The 18,610-nt window shown below is 45.9% G+C and overlaps 1 protein-coding gene across 1 annotated transcript in view; it reads right to left on the reverse strand.

Annotated features, from left to right (window-relative positions):
• UBE2H (ubiquitin conjugating enzyme E2 H) overlaps positions 1–18,610 on the reverse strand; it is an 82,175-nt gene that overhangs the window by 32,330 nt on the left and 31,235 nt on the right. The window contains exons 2-3 of the mRNA XM_032780932.2: positions 12,173–12,249; positions 11,308–11,382 (exon numbers count right to left, since the gene is read on the reverse strand). Coding sequence (XP_032636823.1) covers positions 11,308–11,382; positions 12,173–12,249 — 152 coding nt within the window. The remainder of the gene's footprint in view (positions 1–11,307; positions 11,383–12,172; positions 12,250–18,610) is intronic.

Below are 18,610 nucleotides of genomic sequence, written 5' to 3' on the forward strand. Positions count from 1 at the left end.
TTAAATCCTAATCTCAGCCTTTGGAAGTTTATGAAGAGAGAATTATATTTTTACATTTACACCAAGTATTCTCATGATTTGGGATCTTTAAACAGTATATTTAAAAACATTTCTCAATTTTCCTTTTAAAAAAACAGGAAGAAGCTAAAAAGCATGTTCTCCTGAAGATATCAAATCCTAAAGGAAAAATGAAAGGCCAACAGGGTATCTGAAATAGTAAACAGCTGAAAACAGGTCACCCAGCGGAGAAAGAGAAGGAACTTCTAAGTCTAACAGAGCCTTTTTTTTCTTTTTTTAAATAAATGTGCAGGGGGTGGAACAATGAAACCAGCTGCCGAGGGCACCATTAAAAGCAGCTTAAACCAATGTCAAAAGCCACCTATACAAATTTCTGGCAAAATCAACTACTTAAATATTACAAGTTTTAGAGTTGTCTGAATTGGGTGGATTCAGTTTAACTCTCAAGGGCCAGGATTTTAGTGGCAGTGTATAAATTTGCTCAGTTTTTCCACACTTGAAGCCTCAAGATCAGAGTCACAGCCGGACACAAGGATGTTGGGCTTATATGCATGCATTCTAAAAGGAAATGCCAGTTTCTATAAAAATTCACTTCCTTTGAAAGAAAAAAATCAGCTCTTGCATCAAGACTATTTTGAGCCTGGTAGCTTCAGTGAGTTATATGATAGGCACAAAGATAACATGAAAATGCATCGTCAGAAGGAGGTGGCAGGTACCCACAGACCAAGGTAACGAAAGCTGCAAATGCATTAGTGATGACAACCTCCATTTCTATTTCTCCTTTCATGCAGGAAGAGCCCAGGATGCTTTATAAGCTATAAATGGGAAGCACTTGGGAGACTGCCACCACTGTGGTGAGGAATTATTTAATACAGCACAATAATATTACAAAGCTGAGTAGGAAAGGAAGTAATTCCTTACACACATTCAGTTATATAAGGCAAACAATGATCAAAACTGGAAAGCAGCCACCACACCAGGGCTAATACGTCTCCTGAAAGAAATGCATATGATCTTCAAAGACAAGCAGGCAGGATTTCAGTTTTAAATCTATTCTGAAAGAGATTCTCCAGCAGCACAGAGTCACTAACACTTGCCTGGTGCACTGGTTTAATATTAAAATCAAGAAGAGCAACATATGAATTATCTACGCCACTTCTTGAAGCATCTGGATTTTCCACTGAGGTTCACCTTCTGGGTACTAACCCGGCCCAACCCCTGTTTAACAAATTGAACAACGTTATTTTAGTTACACTTCTCTAAGGAGAATACACTGAAGTTCTCAATAGTGTGGTGAGTCAAATTCTTGTGCACCTTACTCTGTGCCATGTTGGAATAAAAGTTGGCTTCTAAAAGGTTGGAAACTGTCTACTGGAGTTCACTTTAAGCACAGGAAGGACTAAACACTTCATCAAGAGCACCTTAAATATGCAATACACTTCCCCAAGCCACTATGCTACTTTGTTGAAAAGAAGTGTTACATTCCAGTTCACATTAACGGTTTCTTCCAGAGCGCTACAGAGAAACAGGGAAAGCTGCGAAAAGAGCATTCATTTTAAAGTTTCAACATACAAGATATAATTTATTAAGGAGAAAAGGGAACTGGTTCTATTTTATATGATCCACTGATGTACACAGAATTTACACTGCCTTCTGCATGCAACTGGTGTAGCGTAATCCATATCCTTAGTGCTCTAGTGAGTGCAGGGACTAAACTTCTTGTGCCTGCCATAGGCAGTCATGTCATCTGTTTATAGGAATCTCCATCACACTGAAATGATCTTGCCTTTTCTCCTTTTGTTACAGATCAGTAAACTAGTTAGACCAAATCAGAGAAAAATCTTGCCAGTTAAACCATATTCATTAATTTCCCCGAATTCTAGTGATCCTAGGCTTGGAGTAGGGCAAACAGTGTCTTCAACCTCTTGCCTCATGGCAACTGAAGAGTACCATTGGCCCAACAGCATATAACCCAGTTGCAGATTACTGCTGTGTTTCCTCTGACTCTTACTCACAAGCCTCCTTCAAACCTGGCACAGCTTTTATTTAAGGATGACTGGACACAGCTCCTCCAAAGCTTCCATCACTCCAGCATCAGTTAGATTGGTTACTAGAGAATGGCATGAGGTACTTTCTCCCCTTCTCCACAAGAACATTATAGTGAAATCTTGCTGTCCCTGGAGAGAAGGCCTAAACGTTTACTCAGCTTTGGCTCTAGCCTATATGCCAGACTGAGATGCAGGAGTAAAAAGTGGCAGAAATGTAACCCAAAGAAAATACAAACCTCTTCCCTGTTGCAGCTGCCTCATTGCCTCCTCTGGATCCTAGTATCTTCTGTACTATCCCCCTGGCAGTGATTGCCCAATTCCACTCCCAGCTGAAGCTCCCTCCTCCTAGAAGTTCCTGTGCTGAGCAGCTGATAGGAATTCAGCTCACTGTGCCAGGTCTGAGACTAAACCAAACAGAGCTATTAGCATTCATCAATTACGTAGGGAGGCTGTTGAATCTCCAACATAGGAGATTTTTTAAGAGCAGGTTAGACACCTCTCAGGGACAATCTAGACAATACTTAGTCCTGCCTAAGTATAGGGAACTTGACTAGTTGACCTATCAAGGTCCCTTTCAGCCCTAAAATTCTCTGATGTATTCAGCCTGGAGACTCCACTCAATGCCATTCCACCCAGCTGGTAACCTGGGCTGCTAGCAGCCTTCTCTCAAGAAGAGGAAAGGATGGACCCCAGAGCAGCAGACACTTCAATGGGGGAGGAAGTGCTTTGACAGCCACAAATGGGTATTTGTGAGGCAGAGTACGAGTGCAAGAGGGTATCTGGTGAGGTAAGAATGGGGTACTGAGACTAAGCAAGACAATGAACTTACAAACGTGCTCAATTTGCAAGCAAAAAAAAGATGTTCTCTTTAATTGTCAGCTTTGCTAATTCAGTTTACTTCAGTCTCTGATCCCAGGTTGTTTTCCACCTTGCAGAGCACAACCAGTACTAAAGGTTCTCCAGGAGAAATGACATCCTCAACACCACCTGTGCAATGTCACTATCTTACATGTAATTGACTAGAACCTAGCAAACAACTGATGCACAAGGAATAGAATCTGGCTTACTTTTAGCTGTGTAGGCTCTGCAGGGCTTATGGGAGCAAAATTTATTTTTGCAGCTAAGTTAGCAGCATGACTCCAATACACACAAGGAGAGGATCCATTGAGAGAGAGTCTTCAGAGCAGAATTACTTTTTATCGATGTGTTAAATTAAATAAGATAGGCAGAGGTTGTGCACTTAGTCCAATTTGTTGAGGGCAGCCTCTCACTCCCATCTCAGATTGCTGGCATGGCAATGCACTATACTTACAGTTTGCACACTCATGCAGACATTTATGGGAAGTTTTGGGGGTGGGAGTCTGATCTGATGAGAGAATAATTTTATAGCCCCCCTTTTGGGTGTTTTACACTTCAGAGAGACAGGCCCCAACCTGAAGAATTTACAATTGAAAAGACATGACGACTCCACAATGGACATATAACCTGTCTGCTTGGTGTGGCACCATCCCACCCTCAGTGGCACCTAGACCATGTAGAGCAGTGGTTCTCAACCTGCAGCCCAATCAGCACACACCTGCGGCCCATGTGACATCCTCAGGGCCATAACTAGGACAGGGTGGGAGGGGTACCTGCCCTGGGCACAAAGCTGGGCACAGAGCTGGTTGCAAAAATGGGGGAGCACAGGATCAGGCTCAGCCCCCGCCCCCTCCTGGCACAATTGGGCCCAACATCATCATCTTCAGGAAGTTAGGATGCTCAGCATCCCCCCTGATCCCGCAGGTCGAGGGACCCTGGCTCAAGCAGACTCCTCAGCACTAGAACTGCAGTGGCAGGCAGGGTGACTGAGCTACCTGCAATTGAGTAAGAGACCAGTGGGTGTGGGGAGGGTGGTTCATGGGGGCACAGACTAGGTGGGGGGACTGGAGGCAGTCCCTGGATGGAGGGCTAGATACTGGGGCACAATCCCTCGATAGGGGGTTGAGTGCCAGGGAGCAGTCCAGGACAGGGGGGACTGGGAGATGATGGGGAGCAGTCTCTGGGTAGGGAACTAGATGCTGGAGGGGGCTGTCCCTGGGATAGCCATTCTTTCCTGGGCAGGGCACCCTGTCTCTGCAGGGAAGGCATGTGTACCAGCCCAGTGTTTGAGAGGGGCAGGGGGAGTCTGGAGGCTGAGGGGACAGTCCCAAGGGAGTTGGGTGATGAGGGGCATTCCCTGGCTGGGAGGCACCCAGTCGTGGCCAGGGCTCCCCGCAGGCTCCGCAGCTGCACTCTTTAAGCACTCAGCCCAGAAGCAGCGAGGATGGCAAACACACCATGCCATGTCATCCTTACATAAATCAATTTAAACAGTGAATGCTTTGACATTGTTAATTTAAAAAGCTCTTTACAGACATTTGCCAATGTTGAAATGAAAGGTATTGTATCAATTTGAATCATATTGTGTCATAGAACAAATAGTAAACCTTATTTTCTTTTGAAGTCGTACAGGTAGTATATATACTGTGTGGATGCAGCCCATCTAACACACAGCTACATATGTGGCCCACAATGGTAAACAGGTTGAGAACCACTGAGAGATTGATAAATCTGCCACAGCCTTGGCTAGGAGCCATGTGACTTTAGCACATGCAGTAGAGATTCATACACTAAGCTTCAGAGATCCCAGGTTCAATCTCATCTGCTGACAAACGGGGTCTGTTTGTGTGACAAACCGATTGTGAGAGGAAGGCCAAATGGTGGTAGCATAAAATCATGTGATTATTCAGATTAGACGTGCATACAAGAATTTTTATATAAAAGTAAGATAAAAAGATACAAGATGGGGAATAATGACAATGGGCATAGCTAATATGAAGGACCAGAAAGATTAGTTCGCACGCAAGAGGCAAAGATTTTAAACAAAACAGTCTCCATGTAAGAGTATTAAATCCCCATCAGCAAATACCCACAGCCTTCACATCAGCATGTTGGGATTGGAAGGGAACCATCTACTCCAACCCACTTTGTCAATTTCCATATCAATTTTCCTCAAGCTGTTCTCAGTTCTTTAGATGGAAGACTCCTCAAAATACTTCAGTGGATTGAACTACAAGTTTGCCCCTTCAACGGGCAACTATCATGTCACTCCATGAGTTAGTAGCACCTATTTCATAACCCAAGAAAGCGATGTCGAAACCTAATCATGTAGCTGTATTTGATTCAGTTTTTCAAAACCATACTAACTATTTTTTATTCATTTTCAAATAACTGGAGAAGTTTAAAAATACTGAAATTAGATCACCGCTATTCAAGACTGAAAGACACAATGGACATGCCCTAAAATAAGAACTTCGGCTTGCCAAGATATTGATTTGTTCAATGTGAACAAGGATAATTACTACTTCAGCCAAATGGGCACGACCCAATTTTATAGCGTTGCTGCTATTCTGACCATAGCAACAGAGCCCTACAGTGTTTCACAGACTACAAGAAAAGACAGTTACTCACCTTTGTAACGGTTGTTCTTCGAGATGTGTTGCTCATATCCATTCCAGTTAGGTGTGAGCGCGCCGCGTGCACGTTCGTCGGAAGATTTTTATTCTAGCAACACCTGGTGGGTCGGCTGGGCGCTCCCTGGAGTGGCACCATTATGGCGCTAGATATATACCCCTGCCAACCCAGCAGCCCCTCAGTTCCTTCTTGCCGGCAACTCCGAGAGAGGGGAAGGAAGAAGGCGGGTTTGGAACGGATATGAGCAACACATCTCAAAGAACAACAGTTACAAAGGTGAGTAACCGTCTTTTCTTCTTCGAGTGCTTGCTCATATCGAGTCCAATTAGGTGATTCCCAAGCTTTACCTAGGCGGTGGGGTCAGAGCGAGATGTTGCAGAATGCAAAACTGCTGAGCCAAATGCTGCATCATCTCTGGACTGCTGAACCAATGCGTAATGTGCAGCAAAGGTGTGAATCGATGACCAGGTAGCTGCCCGACATATTTCCTGGATGGGGACGTGGGGCAGGAAGGCAGCAGATGAAGCTTGCGCCCAAGTAGAAAGGGCGGTGAGGTGGCTAGCCGGAACATGAGCCAATTCATAACACGTGCAGATGCACGATGTTACCCAAGATGAAATCCGTTGGGAAGAGACTGGTAGGCCTTTCATCCAGTCTCCGACAGCTACAAAGAGCTGAGGTGACCTTCGGAAGGGTTTGGATCTCTTGATATAAAAGGCGAGAGCCCTGCGAACGTCCAGGGTGTGTAGTTGTTCCCGACACGATGGGTGCAGCCTTGAGAAGAAGACTGGGAGGAAGATGTCTTGGGTGACATGAAAGGCGGACACCACCTTCGGGAGGAAAGGGGGGTGTGGTCGCAGCTGTACCTTGTCCTTATGGAATACCGTGTACCGGGGGTCCGCTGTCAAAGCCCAAAGCTCAGATACTCGTCTCGCCGAAGTAATAGCGATGAGGAAGGCTGTCTTCCAGGAAAGGTACAGCAGCGAGCAGGTAGCCAGTGGTTCAAAAGGAGCACCCATAAGCTTGGCTAGCACCAGGTTTAGATCCCAGGTAGGGGTCGGGCGTCTAACTTGAGGATAGAAACGTTCCAATCCTTTGAGGAGCCCTGAAACTATAGGGTGAGAGAAGACTGATCGGTCATTTTCCCTCGGATGGAAGGCGGAAATGGCTGCCAGATGCACCTTTATGGAAGAGACCGCTAGGCCCTGCTCTTTTAGAGACCAGAGGTAGTCCAGCACAATGCGGAGGGACACCTGTCTGAGGACTAAGTTACGATGAGCGCACCAACAGGAGAAACACTTCCACTTGGCGAGATATGTCATCCTAGTGGAAGGCTTCCTACTGCCCAAGAGCACCTGTTGGACCGAGACAGAGCAACGCAATTCAGACTGGCTCAACCATGCAGCAACCATGCTGTGAGATGAAGGGACTGCAGGTCCGGATGGCGAAGCCTGCCAAAGTCCTATGTTATGAGGCCTGGCCAGAGTGGCAGGGAATCAGGTCTGCCACTGAGAGGTCGAACAACGTGGTGTATCAGTGCTGCCTCGGCCACGCTGGAGCAATCAGGTTCAGGTGGCGCTGTCCCTGCGGAGCTTGAGTAGGACTCTGTGGACAAGTGGAAACGGTCGGAAGGCATAAAGTAGGTGCCTCTTCCACAGGATCAGGAATGCGTCTGAGAGGGAGCCTGGGGAGCGTCCCTGGAAGGAGAAGAACATCTTGCATTTCCTGTTCTCTCGGGAGGCAAAGAGGTCTATGTGGGGAAACCCCCACTTCCAGAAAACAGTATGGATGACGTCCGGGCGAATCGACCACTTGTGAGACAGGAAGGATCTGCTGAGGTTATCCACCAGGGTGTTCTGGACTCCTGGGAGAAAAGATGCTACCAATTCGATCGAGTGGGCTATGCAAAAGTTCCAAAGGTGGACGGCTTCTTGGCAAAGGAGGGAAAAGCATGCCCCGCCCTGCTTGTTTACGTAAAACATGTCCGTTGTGTTGTCCGTGAACACTGATACACAACGGCCTTGGAGATAGTCTCGAAACACCTGACAGCCTATGCGGACTGCTCTCAGCTCCCGCACATTGATGTGTAAGGCCAGTTCTGAGATGACCAGAGGCCTTGAGTGTGGAGTCCCCACAGGTGGGCACCCCAACCCAGAGATGACGCGTCCGTGATTAGGACCATCGAGGGTTGAGGTGGGTGGAATGGCATCCCTGCACAGACTAGAGTGGAGTCTAGCCACCAGGTTAGGAAGCCCAGAACCTTCCTGGGGATAGTGAGCACCGAGTCCAGGCTGTGTCTGCATGGTTGGTATATTGAAGCAAGCCAGGCTTGGAAGGGATGGAAGTGTAGCCTGGCGTGCTTGGTCACGAAGGCGCAGGAGGCCATGTAACCTACTAGGCTGAGACAGGTGTGGACTGATGTTGTTGGGAAGGTTTGAAGACTTCGGATTAATGAAGCAATTGTCTGAAAACGCGACTGCAGGAGACAGGCTCTGGCCAGACTGGAGTCCAGAACCGCTCCAATGAAGCCTATTCTCTGCATGGGCGTGAGAGTAGACTTTTCCGTGTTGATCATGAGACCTAGGATCCTGAAGAGGTCTCTGATGATGTGCAGGTGCTGTGATACTTGCCACTGGGAAGTCCCTCAAATGAGCCAATGTCGAGATACGGGTAGATGTGTAGTCGACGACGGCGGAAGGAGGCAGTGACTACAGCCATGCACTTTGCGAAGACACGCGGAGCTGCAGAAAGGCCAAATGGACGTACAGTAAACTGAAAGTGTTGGTGGTTGACCACAAAACAGAGATACCATCTGAATGGTGGATAAATTGAAATGTGGAAATACGTGTCCTTCATATCGAGGGCAGCATACCAGTCTCCTGGATCCAGGGATGGGATAATGGTCCCCAGGGATACCATGCGGAACTTCAGCTTTACCATGAATTTGTTGAGTTCTTGCAGGTCTAGGATCGGTCATAGACCTCCCTTTGCCTTGGGGATTAAGAAGTAGCGAGAATAAAACCCCTTGCCTCTCATGTCCTTTGGCACCTCCTCTATGGCTCCCATGGCTAGAAGCGATTGGACCTCTTGTAAGAGGAATTACTAGTGAGAGAGGTCCCTGAAGAGGGAGGGTGGGAAGGCAGGCTGAAGCAAACTGGAGGTGGTATCCCTCTTCCATCGTGCGCAGGACCCAAACGATCTGAAGTTAGCTGGGACCAGGTAGGGAAGAATCAGGAGAGGCGGTTGAAAAAGGAAGGAGAAGGATCCGGTAGGGTAACTGATGGGCCGTCCTCGGGCGTCCCATCAAAAGTTCTGCTTACGCTCTGCTGGTGGTTTAGGGGGCACCTGATTTTGAGCTCCTTGAGGGCCAGACTGTCTCTGACAATTCCCCCTGCCACGCCTTCTAGTAATGTCCTGACGCGGCCTAGTCTGGGCATCAGGACAGTGTAGCTGGGCCCTGGAGGTCCTGCATTGGGTCACTGGCATGTGCATACCCAGCGAGCGCATTATAACGCAATTGTCCTTCAGACTTTGCAACCTGGGGTGAGTCTTGTCTGAGAAAAGGTCCTGGCTTTCAAAGGGTAAATCCTGAATAGTTTGTTGCAATTCAGGGGGAAGGCCTAATACCTGGAGCCAGGCGATACGCCTCATCGTCACTCCTGATGCCAGAGTTCTGGCTGCAGAGTCCGCTGCATCCAGAGAGGCCTGGAGGGAGGTTCTCGTTACCTTTTTACCCTCCTCAAGTAGGGCCGTGAATTCTTGACAGGACTCCTGGGGAAGAAGCTCCGTAAATTTCTCCAAGGACACCCAAGTGTTAAAGTTATATCTACTTAGAAGGGCTTGTTGGTTCGCCATCCTAAGCTGGAGGCCCCCGGCCGAGTATATTTTGTGGCCTAGTAGGTCCATACGCCTAGCCTTCTTTGACTTAGGAGCCAGGGCTGGCTGGCCACGACACTTCCATTCGTTCACCGATTGGACAACTAGAGAGCAAGGAGGTGGGTGAGTGTAGAGACATTCATACCCCTTTAAAGGGACCATATATTTCCTCTCTACTCCCCTTGCTGTAGGTGGAATTGAAGCTGGGGATTGCCAAATGGTGTCCACATTAGCCTGTATAGTGCGGATGAACAGAAGAGCAACTCTAGTAGGTGCATCAGCCAATAGGATGTCCACGACCGGGTCTTCTATTTCAGGGACCTCCTCTACCTGCAAGTTCATATTCTGAGCCACTCACCATAAAAGGTCCTGATGGGCCCTGAGGTCAATTGGTGGAGGGCCTGAGGGGGATGTTCCCGCCACTGCCTCATCAGGCGAGGAGGAGGAGGAGGAGGAGAGGCCCGGGACCAAAGGGTCCTGTGGTAGCTCCTGTACTTGATGGGCGTCATCTGCATTCGGTGGAACCTCGGCGACTGCAGATGGTATTGGTGCCTCATCTGTGCCTGTAGTGGGGGGCAGCTTATTGTCACCTCTGGTACCCGGTGTTCTGATGGGGCCGACCGCTGAGCCACTGATGGTGCACCTTGGCTTTGGTGGTATGCCCACGGTGTCCAGAAGGACCAGTGATAAGGTCCTTGCTCGTGGCTCTGTCTCTCCAAGAATATATGGCTGGGGACGTCAGAGTCACGCTCCTGATGATAGGATGCGCTACCAGCCTGCGATGACACCGATGTGTGTCTGGAAGGCCATGGTGGTGCTGATAGGCCCTGGGAGGGCGCCACTGTTCTCAACGCTCGGGCCCGGGGCGGTACCGGGGAGCGGTACCGGGAGCTATAACAGCACCACGAGCGAGACCGGGACCTTCTACCGTATCGGTGCCGGGAGGTCGACCGAGATTTCAAGTCCCTTCGTCTGGAGCGACTGTGGGATACACGGTGCCGAGATTGGTGCCGTGAGCCAGATCGGTACCAGGAGTACCTGTCTGGTGAACGAGATGTCGAACGGTGCCGCGAGTGCAACCGGTACCGCGAAGGGTCAGCAGGGCTATATATCCAGCGCCATAACGGCGCCACGTCGACCCACCGAGTGTTGCTAGGGTAAAAATCTTCCGATGAGCGTGCACGTGGCGCACGCACACCTAATTGGAATTGATATGAGCAAGCACTCGAAGAACATTGTTATTAGTAAAACCAAGGTGATTAGTAAAACCGAGTTTCAGCTTCTGCATTTCAGGCCTCCAAATCATGCTGCTGGAAAGGTGGTCACTGACAGCCTACTTCTGAATCTGAGGTCAATCCAAGAAGGCACATTATAGCACAAAGAGCACACAGACCATACGGTACGTTAATGAATAACGCTATCCAGATACCTGTGAGTGCACCCCACTGCAGTCACTGTAAGCATCCACGCTTCTCAAACATTAATGAATTTATCTTTACAATCCTTTGAGACAGGAAAGTATCCCCATTTTTACAGATGGGGAACTGAGACGGTAACATGCCCAATGTCACAGGAAAGTCTGTAGCTCAGTCAGGGACTGAATCCAGACTTCCTAAATCCCAGTCCAGTAATTTAAGTACAAGACCATCTTTCTATACCTTAATGTTAATATTATGCTTTAATGTTAAGGTTATCAGAAACCTGCAGAAGGTCTCTGACTTCAGTAAAGTCGCTACATAAAAAAATCAGTGAAAAAGTAATTGCAGTAAATTGTTGGTATATCCTAATTTGTGAAAATGCTATAAAATAGTAGTTAGCATCTCTACTACATGAGCAACAAGATAGATTTAGATTGGAAGTGATGATTGGTTACCTATAGATGGGGATTTGAAAGGGTATTTATCAGGAAGGTCCACTCTAACTTTCCACACTCCACCTTCATATGGTGCTGCAATCAGAGAAAAATGCAGGTGTTAGACATACTGCAGAAGGCTGCCTAGAACAAAAGCACAATGGCATTAAGTAAAAAAAGACCTGGAAAAATAATTACCATTTAGAATAAGCCCTCTTGTCAAACCTCCTTCCTTTGACAGACAGCACAGATAGAAAGACCTACAGTAATGGCCATTCCCCCAAGATGTGGTCACTGACAGCCTATTTCTGAATCTGAGGTCAATCCAAGAAAGCACATTACAGCATAAAATCTATTGAGGCTCTGATTTTAACTGATACTACATTAGTTTTCAGCACAAAGGCCCAAGAGTCTTATTCAGACCACAAAAAAAAAAAATGTTAGAATAATCTACTTATCCTGAGAGACATTACTAATTTAAAACACAGAGATCCAGCAAGAGAGCTAATTCTTTTGGAAAAATCTATCTTTGCCTTCAATCTTGTAAACAAGCACTTTATAAAATTCAACTGACAGGCCAGATTTTCCAAAGTCCCAAGCCCCAGGAGTGGTGCCGCTCAGGACCTTTGAAATTTAAGCTCTATTTTAAGGAAATGCTGTGGCTTTGCACAGCAGTCAAAACTACCAACCTGCCATTCAGCTATGAGAGAGGATGATTTTCACTCAATATTAAGGTTTGAAATTCAGCTCTCATCCCCATCTTCCCCTACTGTCAGCTGGGAGAAATCGGACAGGTTGTGGTCAAGATGCAACTTAAGTGCAATGACATCCTTTGACCTCTTGCTCCACCTTCCAGGCATCATAATGGCACAGGACATATACTTACTTCCTTGTGGTCCATAAAACTTCACTACAAATTCATTGAGTCCTCCTAGGATTGTGACTTCATGTTTGCTCTCAATACTGATGTATTAAGTAAAGGAAAATGTTAAGTCTAGATGACAACATATTAACTCAAATAGTCATGACCCTTACTGGAAACATGGTACACTGAACAGTCTAAAACTTAATATTCAGAATATCTTTACCAGTGGTTCTCAACTCGCAGCCCAATCAGCAAACAGCTGCAGCCTATGTAACATCCTCAGGGCCACACAGGTAGTATGGGATGCAGCCCACAATGACAACTAGGTTGAGAACCACTGATCCTTAAAGACATGAAATTTAAAAGCCTTGAAATATATTTGAATATTCCAGTTATTAATGCACATTAGTTCCACAAGTGTTAGAGGGAGTTCCCTGCCTCCACCCCCATGTTAAGTAGAACAAAGTAACCTTCTCATACTTTTCTCTAACATTGGGGGAGTAACAGTGTCCAGAATTTGAAAACTCCAGAAAGTGCTCTCTGATGAACTGGGGAGGAGAGGGACCATTGCTATCGTTTCTGCAGAATCTACGCTTTCATTAAAAACTGAACTCTTTGTCAGCACCACCTTAGTGACTGGTATGCAGCTGAGCAGGGGAATTAAAAATTTAGAAACGATGGTAGCTCAGATATGAAAGGATGAAACCTTGATTGCACTTGCCCACACTGAAGTCTGAACCACAGGAGCACCATCTTCAATGGGGCAAGGCCATGGTTTAAAGACAACCCTCTTCCCTCCTCAAATGCATTGGGGCAACACCCACTAAACAGGAAGAGTGCAACTTTTCTTGCCAATCACATTTTAGTTTCTAAGTTAGTATTAACTGTTTATACTTTTAAGCAGAGTTTTTTCGCATCTCTCTTCTATGACAATGGCAAGCTCTGGTGCATTCACTTCTACTTGGCTGCCTAGTGCTGTTAGATGCCCTCCCACTGAAAGAATGCAAATTATGGCAATCTAAAGTTAATTTGATCTGCAATGCCGAAAAACACAAGAGGTCTCTAGAGAGATGGGAGAGGGGCCGATGATGTGCTGGTAGAACACTAGAAGAGAATTATTTTTAAACATTAAGTTATATTAACTTACAAAAAATCAAAGCAGCCAGTGCTTTGTGAAGGGAATACAGCACTGAAAGGCAAAAAGCTTTGGATTCAGTAACAAGTTAAAACTTAACAGTGATGTTTCAGTCTGCTGAAATATTCCAGTATAAAGCAGTGTTAATCGATTGTGAATATGACCCAACAGCAATTGCTTTTAATCAATAATTTTAATACGCGAGTTCTGGAGGCATCAGGAGAATTAACGTTCAGGGAATCCAGCTTCTACTTCCATATGAACTTCAGTTAGTTACTTATGTACCTTAAGTATAGCCCCTATTTTACAAATGGGGAACCTTCATTGCAAATCACTTTGAAAGCTTGTGATGAAAGGAGCTGAGCACTATAAGGGTCAAAACATTCCTTCAGACTAAAAGGAATGCACGATATGCAGAGAATTTCATTTTTATAAGCGAGATGCTTCAGGCTGTCCTCCAAGAGCTCCCAGCACCCACAATACACAGGAAGCTTTTCTACTCAACAGTATGTTAAAATATAAATATTTATGCTGGCAACTTTTCATCTCAAGGTACTGTGCAAACAATCCTCCATTCATATCGGTGACATAAGTAAACCCATTTGATTGATTAGTTTAAATCAAGTTAGAAAACCTACTAACAGGTACTGAGAGGGAGAGAGTTAGAACCAGAACTAGAGACTTCCCAAACTCCCAGCTCACTGCTCTATCCACCAGACCACACTCTCTGAAGTATATTTCAGGGGTCTCAAAGTCCCAGCCCAAGAACCTCCCCATTGTGGCCCGTGGCGCTCCACTAATTTTGGGGCCAAGTCTCTCCCTTGGCCTCGCCTGCCATTCCCAGGGTCTCTCCCCCCCACGTGTCCCCTGGACAATTTAAAATGGCCCAGGGCCCTGCCCACCACCGGCAGCGCAGCAGAGCTGAGCAGCTTCCTTGGCGCTTGTTCCACATGGCTGCCAGCCCCTCCCTGTGGCCTTGGGGCAGGGCTGTGCCTCAGGACACTGTCCCTACCCTGAGCACCCCTGCAGACAATGGAAGCTGCAGGGGCGGTACCTGAGGGCAGCAGTGCACGAAGCCCCCCAGCCCACCCCAACTTGGAGCCCCAGTTAAGTGCCACACCCAACCCCTCCCAGAGCCTGCACCACCTCCTCCTTCCTACACACTCCCAGAGCCTGCCCCCTCCCCTCCCACACACCCCCTCCAAACCCAAACTCCCTTCCAGAGCCTGTAACCCCAACCCCTCCTCCTGCACCCCCACCCCGTTCCAACCTGCACCCAGCACCCAAACTCCATCCCAGAGCCTGCATCCCTCCCCCTCCTCCCTCCCAGTCTGCAACCCCAACCCCACTCCCTCCTCCTGCACCCCCAGCCCAGGGTCTGCACCCCAGACCTCCTCCACCAGGTTCTGGGCATCATGAGTAATATTATTGGCCAACTGGGAGGATTTGAGGACTGGCACTGACCCTAAGGTAAATTGAGTTTGAGACCCCTGGTCTGTTTACTTCAGAACAGTCACCCTCAGCATCAAAAATATTTCATTACGAGTTGATCTTGTAACCAGAAGTGTTAAGTCAAATCTTAAAAGGATTGTTAGGGAGGAGAAAAACATTGTTTTCAGATGGCACCTGAAAAGTCAGAGTGGTAACCAACACAGGGCAAATCCTGTAATAGGTCCTATGATAAAGTGGCAGGAAGACTCTCACTTTGGGTAGCTAATATTGCTGTCTCACCAGCTCAGAAAGGTTGGCATGCAAAGTTCTGACAGCACGCTAACGGGAATTCATATTAAGGGACAACTGTTAGATTATTTTTATTTTGCGTCTGTGTGTGTACAGGGAGAGAGATTCCTCCACCACCTTCCAGAAAAATGGCTGCTGCTGCTCAGCACTGACACACTGAGGTTAAGTTTCACAGGGCAAGAAGGGCTCCCACGGCATAAACATGAACTACAGGTGTGGAAGTTTGGGCCTTTCCATGAATCTGTCAGAGTGAAGCAGAAGAGTAAAATGTTCATATTAAAAGAGCATATTAACATTTATTCAACTTTGCGAGTCCATTTACATACAAGTGGATCTGGTTAAGACTAATCAAACATCATTTAAATGTCCCATGAGTCTGACTTAAGGAACCAAACTTTCGAAGCATCTGTTGTACACAAACTTGTACACTTTGCAAGTCTACACTGACCATAAATTTAAGCCTGTTGTTTGATCACAGGTATGCAATAGTTGTGATGCTCACAAGCTATTAGTAAGCAAAATGAGTTGTATGGTGCAATGCCTAATTACTGTACCTGCTTGCCAAGTGTCATTATAGATAAAACTCTCATTTCCAAAAAACAAAGACAGCTGAACAGAATTCAGGCAACAGACCTGTTATGCTCTTTGCTTTTATGCATAATTTTATACCGTTTATCTTGGTATACAAAACTGCAACAAATGTGACTAAATGAACATTTGAAATCTAGTGGAAAGTAATAAGATGAATTTTTAACATTAAGACAGTCTCATTGGAAGTATCACACATAAGACAAGAAATTTTGTAGTAATCGGGCTTTCAGGACACACATGGGACAGACACAAAGTGACTCCACATTTCAGCATGGCTCCAGGAGTCTGTCACTCAATTGAAGTATATAAACTTCTGCCTTTCCCTCAACTCTAATTGTATGGATTTTCGATTTCATTTTAAACATAAGCTACATAGATGCCAAAGATTCTGACCATTTTGCCTATCAGATCTTGACAAGCCCTGTCATCACCTAGGAAGAGAGAGGTCAAGAACAATCACCAATGGAAGACTGAGGAGCTCCAATAACTGTCTCACTTGTTTCTTCCCATCCTTAAAGAGTCTCAAAAGTCATCCCTTTGTACACATCGTCCTGGAGATGACTACAAGAGGCAGGAAGTGGTCCCTACCAATCTGGATAGACCTCACTAGGGCCTCTTGCTTCAAAAAAGATCTTACTACGCTGTCAAGGTGGAGCCATAAGCCAAAATCGCCTCAGGTGTAGAATCACTAGGGAGAAATCTATTCAGATAAAGAACAAAAACAAAGCATGTTGAGAAGGACCAGACGGTACTGTACCAGGCAGGACTGTGTCCCTAAGGGGTGATCGTTCCAGAGAAAATTCAGCCATAGCTAAAATGCAGGATCTGAGGAGTGAAGAATTCAGACTCTGACCTAATTACACCGCTACCTCGATAGAACGCCACCTGATATAACATGAATTTGGATATAACGGGTAAAGCAGTGCACCGGAGGGGCAGGGCTGCGCACTCCGGTGGATCAAAGCAAGTTCAATATAACACAATTTCACCTATAACATGGTAAGATTTTGGCTCCCAAGGACAGCGTTAGATCGAGGTAGAGGTGTATTTGCTTTCAGACATCTTTCCACAGCCTTAAAACCAAATTTTAAATGAGAAGACAGTTCCAAAGGCTCCAACAAGTGAATAGCTGCCTCAGATTCAAGAACATCCTGCCACTTTTGGGGCCTGTAGGATCCCAAGGAGTCTACCTGTGCCGAGGCACAATCAGAACCAACCCGCTGGCCCAAGAGCTAGCCTCATGGGGAATAGTTCCTGCTGCTGGATACTCAGCATGCCTGCCTATGCTGCCTCATTTTCAGAGGCACTGAAGGAATGTTTTGAGCTTCTCGAAAACTGACCAGCTCAACCTACAGAAATAGGATCCTATGACTTTGGATCCATCTCAAGGCAAAACTGTCCTCATATCTGTCAGTGAAGGATCTAAGATATTAATTCAAGGATTTCTAAGAGTCTTGTGATGCCATATACTTTGAATCAAACCCGTGAAAACTCTTTCTGGAGAGCTGCATGTGTCCAAGAATACTCAAGGCTTACTCTGTAAACAGACCTTGAGTCCAACTAATTTTCATCAGACACTGGGTATAAAATCTGCACAGAAAGCAGTCTTGTTGAGTGCCTCTCACCCAAATTTTCCAAGCACATAAGAACATAAAAATAGTCATGCTGTGTCAGACCACTGGTCTCTATAGCCCAGTATCCTGCCTTCTCCCACAGTGGCCAATCCCAGGTGGTTCAGACAGGCAATTACTGAGCGATCCAACCGGTCATCCACTCCCAGCTTCTGACAGTCAGTCTATGGAGACCCACAGCATGGGGTTGTGTCCCTGATCATCTTGGCTAATAGCCACTGACGGACCTATCCTCCATGAACGAGTCTCATTCTTTTCTGAGCATCATTATAGTTTTGACTTATACAAAATCCCCTCGCAATGAGTTCCACAGATTGACTGTGCATTGTGTGAAGAAGTACTTCCTTTTGTTTGTCTTAAACCTGCTGCCTATTAATTTCATTGGGTGACTACTGGTGGTTATGTTATGTGAAGGATAAACAACACTTCTATTCATATTCTCCACACCATTGACCATGGAGGACTCTTGTCTGAAAGTGGACAGTTTACGGGGCAAAACCACCAACTTAGACATAATTTCTGGCTCCATATCCATCCGAACAGACAAGTTCTCCTAGAACTACAAAGAATCAACACTGAGTCTCTATATAGCTAAAGCTTGACAAATCCTAACAACAGTCAGACCCAGGAAGAGGACTCAGAGCACCAGAAAGAGAAATAAATTATTAGAGGACAGAAGCCTTTTACATTCTTTGTTCCAGAATACTGACTAAGGGTTATACTACTCTGAAATGCTTTCTTGGCTTGCATAGCACGGGACTCAATTCCTACAATGGGGATCTGCAAAGGAAGTGTCATGAGTCTCCTATTTCACTAAGTAACTTGTAACACATTAGACATCCTACAAGGCTTAAAAATAAACCCAGGTCTCTTGAACAGTTTTCATTTTGTTTCCAATAGCCTCAGAGATCTTTTTGCCTGTGCTGGTTTCGGTGTCTTATCTAAAGATGAGAATTTGACTTTATATCACATTCAGTTAGTAAAAAGTCAAAGAGAGAGTACCAAAAGCCTAGATGCAGTTCAGATTTCTGTTTGTAATGGATAAGAGGCTCAAAAGTTTTAGTTCAAGACTGAAAAAAGGGGAGAGGAGACTAAGGTCTAAAGATAATTAATTAGCCTTATCTCAGACACTTGAGAATTTTAACAATTTGAAGTGTTGAAAAATTTTAATTGACAATCTGGAAAACAAACCTCATTTAGAAATATCAGCTATGAAGAGATTGCTAAACAGGGGAACATGGAGGGGATTTTTGTTGCAACTGGTTACAAACTCCTGTACAGTGAGTCAGAGCATGCCATAAGTGCCAGGGCCAACTGACTTTTTTGTTTTTGTTTTTTTAATTAGAAAGAGAGAGAGAGAGA

The sequence above is a fragment of the Chelonoidis abingdonii genome, chromosome 1, assembly GCF_003597395.2.
Source record: "Chelonoidis abingdonii isolate Lonesome George chromosome 1, CheloAbing_2.0, whole genome shotgun sequence".
Classification (NCBI taxonomy): Eukaryota; Metazoa; Chordata; order Testudines; family Testudinidae; genus Chelonoidis; species Chelonoidis abingdonii.